The sequence below is a fragment of the Lampris incognitus genome, chromosome 9 (assembly GCF_029633865.1).
Source record: "Lampris incognitus isolate fLamInc1 chromosome 9, fLamInc1.hap2, whole genome shotgun sequence".
NCBI classification, from domain to species: Eukaryota; Metazoa; Chordata; class Actinopteri; order Lampriformes; family Lampridae; genus Lampris; species Lampris incognitus.
In genome coordinates this window covers 55,885,682-55,898,359 of record NC_079219.1, presented here as the reverse complement: position 1 = coordinate 55,898,359, position 12,678 = coordinate 55,885,682, and the positions used below count along the sequence as shown (strand labels likewise).

At 49.7% G+C, this 12,678-nt stretch overlaps 1 protein-coding gene across 3 annotated transcripts in view; it reads left to right on the top strand.

Annotated features, from left to right (window-relative positions):
* Positions 1-2,760: 2,760 nt before the first annotated feature.
* The window catches only part of ptpn3 (protein tyrosine phosphatase non-receptor type 3), an 18,307-nt gene continuing 8,389 nt past the window's right edge, over positions 2,761-12,678 (top strand). The window contains exons 1-15 of one of the 3 annotated variants that reach the window (XR_008810737.1): positions 2,761-2,994; positions 3,717-3,783; positions 4,473-4,614; positions 7,611-7,745; positions 7,885-7,927; positions 8,077-8,158; positions 9,117-9,161; positions 9,357-9,409; positions 9,761-9,878; positions 9,986-10,073; positions 10,377-10,465; positions 10,553-10,616; positions 10,736-10,935; positions 11,030-11,155; positions 12,532-12,678. The exon at positions 12,532-12,678 is cut by the window's right edge and continues 15 nt beyond it. Coding sequence is in view for 2 of the 3 variants with exons in the window: in XM_056286427.1 (XP_056142402.1) it covers positions 4,546-4,614; positions 7,611-7,745; positions 7,885-7,927; positions 8,077-8,158; positions 9,117-9,161; positions 9,357-9,409; positions 9,761-9,878; positions 9,986-10,073; positions 10,377-10,465; positions 10,553-10,616; positions 10,736-10,935; positions 11,030-11,155; positions 12,532-12,678 (1,259 nt within the window). In the remaining variant the exon portion in view is untranslated. The remainder of the gene's footprint in view (positions 2,995-3,716; positions 3,784-4,472; positions 4,615-7,610; positions 7,746-7,884; positions 7,928-8,076; positions 8,159-9,116; positions 9,162-9,356; positions 9,410-9,760; positions 9,879-9,985; positions 10,074-10,376; positions 10,466-10,552; positions 10,617-10,735; positions 10,936-11,029; positions 11,156-12,531) is intronic. The other 2 variants (XM_056286427.1, XM_056286426.1) reach the window with 2 other exon arrangements.

The following is a 12,678-nucleotide window of genomic DNA, read 5'->3' as shown; positions in this document are numbered from 1 at the left end:
AACTTTGTGTCACTGGTTAAGGTCACATGACCATATGCACTTCCTGATAACCTTCTTGGCCTCAGATCAGCATTCCTATAATTCTTACAAGAGACAATTGCAGGGCCTGAACTTGCTACCTGATATTATTACATTACGCCACTACTGCATAACTACTGTGACAAAGGAGACTGCCAATGTGGCTTGAGCACAATATTGTCAATTTCTCAAGTGTCTGTTTCTCAAGTTTCTCAATCTGTTATGTCCAAATGGTCATCTGCATTAATTTACCAAATTATGTCTCTCTCCTCTCGAAGCTGCTGTTATGGGACTAATGTAAAGAATATGCTCCAGATTTTAAGGACATTTGGGTGTCACCAGCCCCTCTTTGGTCACCTCCTTCAAAATCTTCTGCAGGCGCCACTTTTGTCTGTCCGTCTCTGTCTGTCTGTCTGTCTGTCTGTCTGTCTGTCTGTCTCTGTGTCTGTCTGTCGGTCTGTCTCAGTCTAGTTATCTATCTGTCTGTCTGTCTGTTTTTCTGTCTCAGTCTGTTTGTCTGAGTCTGTCTGTCCATCTGTCTGTTTTTCTATCTCAGTCTATCTATCTGTCTGTCTGTCATTCTGTCTGTCTCAGTCTGTCTGTCTGTCTCAGTCTCAGTCTGTCTGTTTCAGTCAGTCTGTCTGTCTGTCTCAGTCTATTTGTCTCAGTCAGTCAGTCTGTCTGTCTGTGCATCTGTCTCTGTCTGTCTCAGTCTGTCTGTCCGTTTGTCTGTCAGTCTGCCTTTCTGTCTGTCTGTCTGTGTTTCTGTCTGCCTGTCTGTTTGTCTGTCTGCCTTTCTGTCTGTTTGTCTGTTTGTCTGTGTGTCTGTCTCAGTTTGTCTGTCTCTTTCAGTCTGTCTCAGTCTATCTGTCTGTCTTTCAGTCTGTCCCAGTCTGTCTCGGCCTTTCTGTCTGTCTTTCAGTCAGTCTATCTGTCTGTCTGTCTGTCTCACTGCCTCGCTTACCGGCGAACTACAGAAATGTTGGCCAACGCTTGGTATGTCTCACATAACACGAGCGAAATGTGTTTTTTGTATGATAGGACATGACCCCATGTCTCCTGCAGGTGGCGACGGACAGCAAGCCAGAGGAGTCAGCGGCACCATGTGCCCCCGTTTATTTTCAGAGAACATTTTTTTTAACGTATTACCACCCAGTATTGCGTCCTCATCTCAGAGCAGGTGATCTGCTGAGTTTACGCAGCATATACTATATCAATATATGCATACATTTCCATTGCTTTGGCTGCTTAAAAGCTGATTTTGCACATATTTCCACACACAGAAGGCTAACTCTAAAGTGAAGGAGACTGAACCACTCCAACGCCTCTCACCTGACCACAGTCTTCCTTAAGCAGCTTATTCCAGGGTGCTATTAGTGTGCTTGTTTCCAACCAAAAACTCAGTTTACGTTTTAGGTACTTACTTACAAGTATACTACTAGTATATTGATAATACACTTGAACTTTACTTAAGTTTACTTAACAAACTCAACTTCCAAGTGTAAACTAGTAATAAGACACGTTAGCCCCTAGCTAACGGGGCTGACCCTTTAGCCGAGCGGTCAATGTTGTCGCCTTGTGGTGCAGTACACTTCGTATCGAATCCCGCACCGGGCAAGAAAATAACCGGTTACATTGGTGGCAGCGGTGGGATCCGGAAGGGTGCAGATCCCTCAGAAGTCTCTTCGGAGCGCGGGAATAACAGAGGGCGCACTTCCGGGAGAGGGTGGCGACTGTAAACTACTAATAAGACACTTTATCCCCTAGCTATAGCCCCTAGCTAACGGATCTGACCCTTTAGTCGAGCGGTCAGTGATGTCGCCTTGTGGTGCAGTACAACTAGTAGCGAATCCCGCACCGGGCAAGAAAATAACCGGTTGCACAAGTATACTTTTTTTTGTAAGGGCAGCGATAAAGTTTTTTTTTTAAATACCTTTCGACTGCGCAGTTTATTCAACCCCAACGTATTTATTGCCCTAACGATAAAATAAAGCGCTTCATTTAAAAAAAAAATTTTTTATTGAACATTGTTCATATTCATGTGCAGATTCTTGAAGAAAGTTCATTATAAAACAAACATGGCAAATATACACCCCATCCAAAGATGCATAGAGATATCCAAAGTGCCAAAGGGAACAGTGCGCAAACGTTTCTATACAGCATATCAGGAAGTGCGCAGAGATTGAATGTCACGTGACCAATACCCGGTAGTGTATTACGAAAATAAGGGTACAAACAATAACAAAGTAAATACATGACATACGCTAATCCAGTGTTTCTCAACCCAGTTCTCAAGGAACCCCTATCCTGCATATCTTCTTTGCAACCCTGAACAGGTTACCTGTTTGTAGTTATTCAACCAATCAGCATTGAATTTTGTCAGACGTTGCACACCTTGCATAATTAAGTGCTGCGAGATGATTGGTCGAGTAAGTACAAGCGGGGGGCCACCTATGCAGGGTTACAATGAAAATCTGCAGGATAGGGGGGGTCCTTGAGGACTGGGTTGGGGAAACACTGCGCTAATTGAAAATAGCGGGGCAAAATGTCTCAACACCTCGTAAATGTGCAGGGCTTTTAGCGTCGCTCATTAGTTTCAAAGAGTCCACGTGTAATCGAGAGCCCCTTTAAAATAAGGCGCTTTATTTTGCAAAGACGCCTGGAGCGCTTCCCGTACCCGCCCGGCCGTTTTCCGCTCCGCGGCCGTGTCGGGAGACGCGCGTCTCCGTCTCGCGCGAGCGCGCGCGCGCGGCGAAGGGGCGGGGCCGCGCATAATCGCGCCGCGACCGGCGGGGATGAGAAAACTTGTCCCGGATATTTACCTGAAACCAGGGCCCGCCGGAGGACGCGCCCCGTCCCGACCGCTCTCCGCACCGGAGCACGACCCCCGGGCCGCCAGGAGGAGAGTGGGGGGGGGGAGGAGAAGAAAAGGAAACTAAATAAGAAACGCGCCGTCTCTGAAGCAGGACGACTGAGGTAGTAAAAGCATCTTTGTTTTAGCTAACGTCTTCTCTCCCCCCCCCTCCCCGAAACGTCCTTCTATAGGCCGAGAGGGGGGGGGGTTAGAGGGAGAGTTTGCGGGTCGGCGTGTTCCTCCTTTCGGGGTGCAGCCGGTTCGGCTGGCGCCTGGCAACAGGGGGGGGGTTCTCTCGCTCGTCCGCGCTTGCTCAAAGTACGCGAGAGGTCACGGGCGCGGCGCGGGTCGTGCGCTCGAGGCCCTGCCTGTGACGTCCGACACGGCCTCGCTTACGTGTGTTTACAGCAGACGTGGGTCTGCGTGTGCGCTGCGGGTGTTGTGGTGAACGAGCGTCCGCGTGCGTTTCTTTTGGCAAACCACACGAGAGTGTTGCGTTGATAACTTCACAGCACAGCCCCCAAACCTACACGTAGCCCCCCTGAAAGTTGCGAGACCTCTTTAATATAAGTTAATTACAACTTATATATAAGCACGTGATATGCCAGATTGATCATGCTCCTGTTATACTTGCTGCAATAACACAAGTATTACACGTACTTGAGAAGACGTGGTCAGTGATAATATGCACGTGTGAAATCAATACTGCGCAGGCTTGTGCTCTCAACCTGGACCCGCTTCCGTGGAAAATAAGTCACCCGGACCAAGACCAGCTCCGCTTGATGTATTCTGAGCGTGTCACTGCGTTCAAACATTAACTAGAAAAACTTTGTGTGTCTTTCAGAACGCCTCTCGGACAAGTCAGCCCGGAGCCACTGAATAGCTGACCTGACAACCGGGGCGAAATACATGTATGTACACACACATTCAAACACGCACATCAGGGTGCGCACGCACATTTAGATATATAGATTTTTTAGAGCATGGGTAACTCCTTGGCTTTGTGCCCGTAACACCTGCAAATAACAACGTTGTACTATAACAGTGCTGTCGAATGAATGTGTGTGTGTGTGCACATGCATGTCATGCGCGTGTGTGTGCATGCACCTGTTTGTGTTTGCTTGTATTGTGTGTGTGTGTGGGTGTGGGGTGGTGTACGTGCGTGCACGCTTGTGTGCAGCGCTGCTAGCAGCAGGTCTGAGGTCTGCTCCCCCCTTGTACAGAAGGGGTGTGCTTAACTCAGGGAATACTTAGCATTCTTATCATTCAGCTCCCTGCAGAACGCGGAGACACACAGAGGGAGGGCAGGAGGGAGAGGGAAGGAAAGGACATGTTGAGACCCAGGCCAAATAATAATGGATTACTCAGACACACACACACGCACACTTGTACGCACACATGCAAACACAAAGAGTAATACAGAGTCACTCCTTCGCATTCATGGCGCATTAGTCACCAGTGCCTGATACTGTGTCCAACACACATATTGCTCACCACACAGTGTCATCATCTGTGAGGGATTTTGTTAGGAAGACAGCAGTTTTGAAACATCTTGACGATTTCCATGTGTTGAGTACGTGTGTGTTTCTGTCGCTCCTAGGTTCCTTGATAGTGATGAGCGGATGGCGGGTTGTTTATCTTGAGAGGGAGGCCGAGTTACCTTGGTAACAGACATGCCAAAACCTGACCTACTCTGCCTAGTTCAGCTGCTGGACGGCACTATCCACACTTTCAGAGTCAGTGTGAGTAACGCGTGCAAGTGCGCACACCCAGACAGACACACACACACCCTTGCTCGTCCTTCTCCGTCACTGCAGAGATCATGTGTTGCTCGTATCTGTCTCTGTGCTTTGCTAATGATTGTACTGTCAGCGCGAGACGTGGCGAGAGACTCCTCTTTCTCGTCTCCATTGATCTGCTTCTCACACTGAGCGACGTGACCTTGGTTTCAAGGACTTTTCCACCCAGTGCTGCATACAATGCGTTTTGGGAAAACTGGTGGTTTACACTTGAAAAGCCTTTCTTGTTGTCAACAAATGACCCCACTCTCCACCTTAAACCATCGCACTCACACCTGCACACACAGAGGAAGGTGGTAATGATATGGCAAATACAGCATTTTCTTCTGAAATGAATCCATTCCAGTGTTGGATGCGACGTCCGTTTATCAAGGCACTTTCTGTCACCCTGTGTGTCTCTCGGAGCTCCTGTACTCGTCTTCAGTATACGTTTTCAGAATTCTTATAGCTATATGCTCAAGTTGAGGGTTTTTGTTGTTGTTAGCTCAGTATGTTTGCAAATTTGAGGATTTTGACTTTTTGGGATGCTCAACAAAAAGGACACTAAGGACATAAATGCAGTGCTAAAGTAGAGGAAAAACTATATCATAAAACTATATTCAGAGTATTGAAGAACGTAAGAATATATCTGCTTGCATCAGAATGTATTCATTTCAGCCAATGTCCATTTTGTTACTGTCTATCGTCGACTGTGGTAAAACAATAATGATTCAGCTCACTCTCAATTCATGAAAGCCTTTGCTTCTGAAAGAGTTTGCATGAAAGAAAGAAAAAAAACGGTGCTGGTGCAACAGCTTCCCTTGAAAAGCCTTCAAGCTGCGCGTATTAGCCATGATAGGAACTGACACGTTTTACTTCAGTCGGCGGTGATTGGTCCACCAGAGAGGACAAGGCAGGACTTCCTCTCTGGAGAAGCTCTGCTTCGTCTGACAAAGATAGTATTGGTCTGTTCCAACTGCCAACACTTGTGGTATTGCAGTCTTGTCTGTGCGTCCATGTGCCAGATATCAAGTGAGCGTGAGTCCTGATCCCAGAAATGACACAGTCAGATTTGTCAATGCACACTTGACGCACTTGATGTGCCCTTCTACTAATACTGCTCCAAACAGATCTTGTGTGCCAAGCATACACTGATGAGCCAAAACATTATGACCACTCACAGGCGAACCGAATAATGTTGATCATTTCCAAACAAGCACATGTCTAGGTCTGGGTAGATTACATGGTAAGCCCTCATAGTCAACATGTTGGATGCAGAAGAAATTGGCAGGAGTAAAGACCTGAGCGACTTTGACAAGGGCCAAATTGTTATGGCCAGACGACTGGGTCAGAGCATCTCTGAAACAGCAAGGCTTGTGGGGTGCTCCCGGTCAGCAGTGGTGAGTACCTACTGACAGTGGTCCGAGGAGGGACAAACCACAAACTGGCGACAAGGTGTTGGGTGCCCAAGGCTCATTGACGTGTGAGGGCAACGAAGGCTATCCTGGCTGGTCCGAACCAACAGAACATCTACTCTGGCACAAGTCACAGAACATTTTAATGATGGTTACGGGAGGAATGCTTCACAACATGCAGTGCATCACACCCTGCTTCATATGGGGCTGCATAGCCACAGTCTGGTCAGAGTGCCCATGATGACACCTATCCATTATTGAAAGTACCTACAATGGGCACACGAACTGGGCCTTGGAGCAGTAGAAGAAGGTCGCCTGGTTCGATGAGTCCTGCTTTCCTTTACATCATCACGTGGATGGCCATGTACATGTGCGCCATTTACCCGGGGAAGTGATGGCACCAAGATGCAGTGTGGGAAGACGACAAGCCGGTGGAGGGAGTGTAATGCTCTGGGCAATGCTCTGCTGGGCAACCCGGGGTCCAGCCATTCATGTGGATGTTACTTTGACGTGTGCCACCTACCTAAACATCATTGCACACCAGATACACCCCTTCATGGTAATGGTATTCCCTGATGGCAGTGGTCTCTTTGAGCAGGAAACTGCGCCCCGCCACACTGCACATTGTTAGGGAATGGTTTGAGGAACATGATGAAGTGTTCAAGGTGTTGCCCTGGCCTCTAAATTCTCTAGATCTCAGTCTGGTTGAGCATCTGTGGGAGTGTGCTGGAACAGCAAGTCTGATCTGTGGCAGCCCCACCTCGCAAATTACAGGAGGACTTGAAGGATCTTCTGCTAATATTTTGTTTTGGTGCCAGATACCACAGGACACCTTCAGGGGAGTCCATGTGTCGGTGGGTCGGCGCTGTTTTGGCGGCACACAGAGGACCAACAGCATATTAGGCAGGTGGTCATTATGTTTTGGCTCATTGGTGTATATCCCTTAATGCATCACATCAATGACATACAATAGATGACACCTGCCGGCGGCGAACTAAAATGTTGAAAACGCAACAACAATATCAACAGCGTTGACATGTCCTCCTCCAATTTGTATTGGAGAAGATGGCTAGTGACCATTGGCTGAAACTTTACATCGGGTAAAGCCACCTCCCCATCCCCAAATTGTTTGGAAAACGGGTTCATTTTCATGGTTTCCATCACTTTAAGGGAGTTAATATGTGACATCATCACAGTAGTATGTCTCAATTGATTGGGTTTCCTCAGAACATACTGGTTGCAAGCGTGAACTTGAGCCCTTCACAGAAACATGCCACGCAAGTGTGCCAGTGCTCAAGTCCAAAACTGCGAGTGAGGTGAAATGAAGTGGAGCATAAATTTACACAAGATTGGAGCTGACCTTTATTTAGCTAGCGAGCAGTGAGTGGCCCGCTACAGAGGATAAGGCGGACCTCCTCTCTGGTGGACCAATCAAGGGAGAATCTTCAAAGATGGTCAACTAGCGAGAGATCTACTGGGTTGTGGAATTCTTCAAGACCGCCACGTTAAGCATAACAGCGGGACTACGTTGTTCTTGCCTTCCAGAAACAGGACGAAGGTGCGATTCTGTTGGACCTCGTTTGTGACTATCTGGGCCTCCTGGAGAGGCAACTGTTCAGTCTGCAGCTCCGAGAATCCAGCACATCCATCTGCTCCATCACAACCAACACACCCACTCCGGTGAGCTGGCCTTTAACCTTATCTTGCTGTGCACTTCCCCCGAGATTGTAATGTACCGTGTTGTAGTTTCTTGACCTGGAAAAAAAAACCACAGGCTATGTTGTTTATGTTGCCTCGTCTTGGCCTGTTTCTCCTTCAGAGGTGGTTGGAGCCCGAAAAACCATTGAAGAAGCAGCTGAAAGGTACCAGATTTTGACAAATAACGCTGTCTTTACTTGGAGCCATCGCTTATTACAGTGTCACGTATTTTCTTTGATCGGTTTGGCTTGAGGTTGAGGGGAAGTTGTGATGCAGAATTTGTTACTGATAAGGTGACATCTCCTCCCCTCAGGGCTCGTCTCTCCCTTCTATCTGAATTTAAGAGTACGGTTCTTCATCTCGGACCCCAACTCCCTGCAACATGAACAGACGAGGTCTGTGAGTGTGTTTTCCTAAAGCATGCGTGTCTGGTAGAAGTTAGATGCTTTTCGAAGGTAATTCGGGTAGCGTAGCGATCTAGTCCATTGCCTATCAACACGGGGATCGCTGGTTCGAATCCCCATGTTACCTCCGGCTTGGTCGGGCGTCCCTATAGACACAATTGGCTGTGTCTGCGGGTGGGAAGCCGGATGTGGGTATGTGTCCTGGTCGCTGCACTAGCGCCTCCTCTGGTCAGTCGGGGCGTCTGTTCAGGGGGGAGGGGGAACTGGGGGGATTGGCGTGATCCTCCCACGTGCTACGTCCCCCTGGTGAAAGTCCTCACTGTCAGGTGAAAAGAAGCGGCTGGCGACTCCACATGTATCGGAGGAGGCGTGTGGTAGTCTGTAGCCCTCCCCGGATCGGCATGGAGCAGCGACCGGGGCGGCTTGGAAGAGCGACCGGGGCGGCTTGGAAGAGCGACCGGGGCGGCTTGGAAGAGCGACCGGGGCGGCTTGGAAGAGCGACCGGGACGGCTCAGAAGAGCGGGGCAATTGGCCGACTAAAATTGGGGAGAAAAAAATAGCATGATGGAAATGTAGCTACACGGTAAAAACCCGAGTGTTAATTTAACTCTGAGAGTGTACAAATGGGTCCTCTTGGGTTCACGTTTACACTCTCGGAGTTAAATTAACACTCAGGATTTTACTGTGTGGTGTGCTGCAGAAACCGTAATGTACACCTTGGTGTTTTTCGTAGGAGTCCAGGAAGAAACGCCGTTGATGAATTGTCAGTTTAACTTTTGACAGTTTCCAATTCATTCTGACTCATTTCTAAACACGTTAGGCAGTATCAGCTGTTAAAGGAAGGGGGGGGGGAACAACACACATTTTTTTGTGGTACACCGACAGTAAATGATGTGGGTTGTTCTGAGATCTCGTGGTGATTTAAATTCCTTTTGCCTTGTGTCTGCAGGCACCTGTACTTCCTGCAGATCAGGAGCGACATCAGAGAGGGAAGGTCAGTTGGGCGCAATGGGAACATATTATATGTGTGCATGTGTGCCACAAATATATATGTATGTATATATATATATATATATATATATATATATACACACATAAGCACATACTTAAAAAAACAATTTCCTGGTGTTGCACGGCCTCCATTTGGGGCATAGTTGTTACAGTATGTAATCACAGAGTCTGATTGCAGGTTGAAGTGCCCGCTGAGTGCAGCTGTAGTATTGGCCTCTTACACTGTTCAATGTAAGTGGACTTCCCCTCCCTCCCTCCCTCTCTCTCTCTCTCTCTCTCTCTCTCTCTCTCTCTCTCTCTCTCTCTCTCTCTCTCTCTCTCTCTCTCTCTCTCTCTCTCTCTCTCTCTCTCTCTCTCTCTCTCTCTCTCTGTCTCTCGCTCTGTCTCAGAAAAACCAATGATTAACGGTGTCACTCTTATCAATGCGAGTGATTGTTCCTGTAATGGAAGGTCACACAGTAAGTGGTTCGCCACTGTCGCTCAGAAATTGATGCGTCTGTGTGCGAGCAGCTCCGCTCGCTCGTTTGTGTGTCTCGTAACGCCGAGCCTCTCGCTTCCTCTCTCTCTCTCTCCCCCCCACAGCGGAGCTGGGTGATCGCTGTCCGTCTCATCTCCCCGGCTACCTGTCCAAGTATCACTTCCTCCCAGGGCAGGACGATGACTTCCTCTCCAGGGTGGAGGATCTGCACCTACAGCACAAGTACTGCAAGCCGAACCTTTTTCCCCTTAATTGTCGCCGTTCACGCGCCGCCGCTTTGTCGTCGAGTCGGCCATCTTGGGCTTTCAGCTCTTTGTGTGTGTCCGCAGGGGCCTGAAGCAGAGTGAGGCCGAGCTGTGTTTCCTGAACACGGCGCGGACGCTGGAGTTGTACGGCATGGAGCTGCACGCTGCCATGGTAGCACCACCTCTTGGGTTCATCTCTTGATGTATCCTCTCTCGCTCCAGTTTTTGCTCACAATTTTCAACACTGTCGCTGTAACTGTTATTTTGTAGGGCTAACGTTCCGACGGCAGCACACAGAGGGCTACTACAGCAGCCCTCTGCGTGGGTAATAAAAAACGCTGACAGTCCGTGAATGTGAAAACGTACTTCCTGCATTGTGTAAGAAAATGCGAATAACAATGCTACATGCAGCTGTGTATTGTAACCATTTCCCTCCCCCCCACAACCCCCACCACCACACAAACCTCCCTCTCAGGACTCCAACCATGGCCCGGCGTTGGTGGGTTTGGCCTCAAACGGCGTTGCAATATTCTGCAATATGATTTGCTGCAGCTTCTTCCCTTGGTGAGTGCCGGCGGCGCCGGTTAGAGCGGTTTGTTGCGGCCCTTTGTCTTCTAGCCCTTAAAACCCTCGTACCGTCCTCTCACGCAGGGGGAACATCATCAAGATCTCCTTCAAGAGGAAACGCTTTCTCATCCATCTCAAACGCAAACATGTGAGTCGGTCCACCGCTGGACTTTTGAGAGCATGCAAATATGTAGATTATCTGACACTTGACACAGAAAAACACAGGATTGAGTTGGATAATTGGACCCCGGCCGCCATGTCTCGCAGGGGGAGACTCAGGACTGCGAGGTGTGTCTGGCTCTGCCCTGCCCTAAGACCTGCAAGAACCTGTGGAGGTCCTGTGTCGATCATCACACCTTCTTCAGCTCCAACCGGACCACCAGGAGCCCCAAAATGAACAACACCACATTCCAGGCCTACAGCAAGTTAATCACACAGCACCTTGGCCTGGGCAACAACAAAGAGAGGTACACACCCGCTCGCACACAAGATGTGTATACACACGTATATGAGCCGACATTTCTCTCGTTCTCTCTCAACCTCCTTTCCCTAATTCTGCAGTGGCCCGGTGTGTCGGCGTGTGGTGGGAGGCATGGTCTGGAATCCGGTCCCGAGGAGGTCCGTCACGCTGGAGAATCTAGAGACCAAAAGTCTGCCTTCTAGATCCCCCCCGAACACACCCAACTGGTACGACTTGCAACGCTGACCCCGTATATGCCCGGGGAAAATGCCAGTGGTTTAAATAATGGCGATGTTTCATTCTGGACCTCAGCCGTAACTCGCTGTCGTAATAACTTCAACGTCCAGGAATCGGGAGCACTTCATTTGTACGTGAAATGAAATGACACTGTTCAAGGGAACGAACGCCAGCCAGGATGACTGTCGGAACGGCCGGTCTGCATGGGCTAGCACTTAGCTTAGCCTGCCCCCGCTTCCGCGTCTTGTCATACCTCTTCAGTTGCAGCTCCGGGCAGGGTCCGGGCAGCGCAAGGTGGGTCCTCGGGCCCACCGGATGCAGCAGACCAAGCTCGCCGTCAAACGAAGACGAAACTTAAAACGCAGACGTGGACAAAGACCCTGCGTGGACGGTACTGAAACGTGAATTCGCGCCGCCATCTTCCCACACCGGAAGCAGGCGCCCACCTCATCCGCCCACCTCTATTAAATTCAGCCACGCTTGCAGATTTCAGTATTGAGAATAACGTCAGTCGCGGTGGGAGGACCCAGTGGGGGAAAAATCCCTATCGTAGTGTTTGTTTTGACTGCACTTGTCGACTGTCGGCGTACGACTGGAAGCGAGTGCTTCAACTGATCCTGAGGATTGCTGTTTGTGTCGCCGCTTGTCAATGGTGACGGGCGGTAATTGCGGTGGAGTTTGCACGAACCAAATCCCAGAGGCCTTGTTTGAAACGAAGCCGAGTTACCACCGGCGTTACGTTACCGTGACGACTCCCCCCACCGCGTAACCCAATCCTTAGTTGCGCCTGAGTGTCATCCACTGACTTTATATTTTACAAGCTTATTCTGTCAGTTCTGCTTGCTCGCCACGAGTTCGCTTCTTACTCAGAGTCGGTATTACCGGGGCGTCCGGGTGGTGTGGCGGTCTATTCCGTTGCCTACCAAGACGGGGATCAGCTTGGTTGACCGTGCCTGCGGGTGGGAAGCCGGATGTGGGTATGTGTCCTGTTTGCCGCACTAGCGCCTCCTTTGGTCGGTTGGGGCACCTGTTCGGGGGGGGGGGGGAATGGCGTGATCCTGGCCAAACTCCTCACTGTCAGGTGCAAAGAAGCGGCTGGCGACTCCACGTGCATGGGAGGAGGCACGTGGTAGTCTGCAGCCCCCCACCCCCGGATCAGCAGAGGGGGTGGAGCAGCGACCGGGGACAGCTGGGACGAGTGTGACCTTTTCAAATGAGAAGCGGGATTTGGATATTCGGATGTCGGCTGTCGTCTCAAGCATGCCCATGATTGGAAGCCTCATAAAAGGACTTTCTTCTGCATTTGAATCTACAGGGTGGTCATTTTTAAAGCGAAACCACCCTTACTCTGTTTTGTCCCTGGCAGGCGAAGTCCCAGGGTTCGCCATGGCGTCCGTAAGCCCCGCCCATCTTCAGTGGAGCTGACCAGTGATTTGAAAGACATGTCAGAGGGGGAGGACGTGTTTTACACTTACAGGACCTCGGTCAGCAGCAGCAGGGACAGCGATGGAGA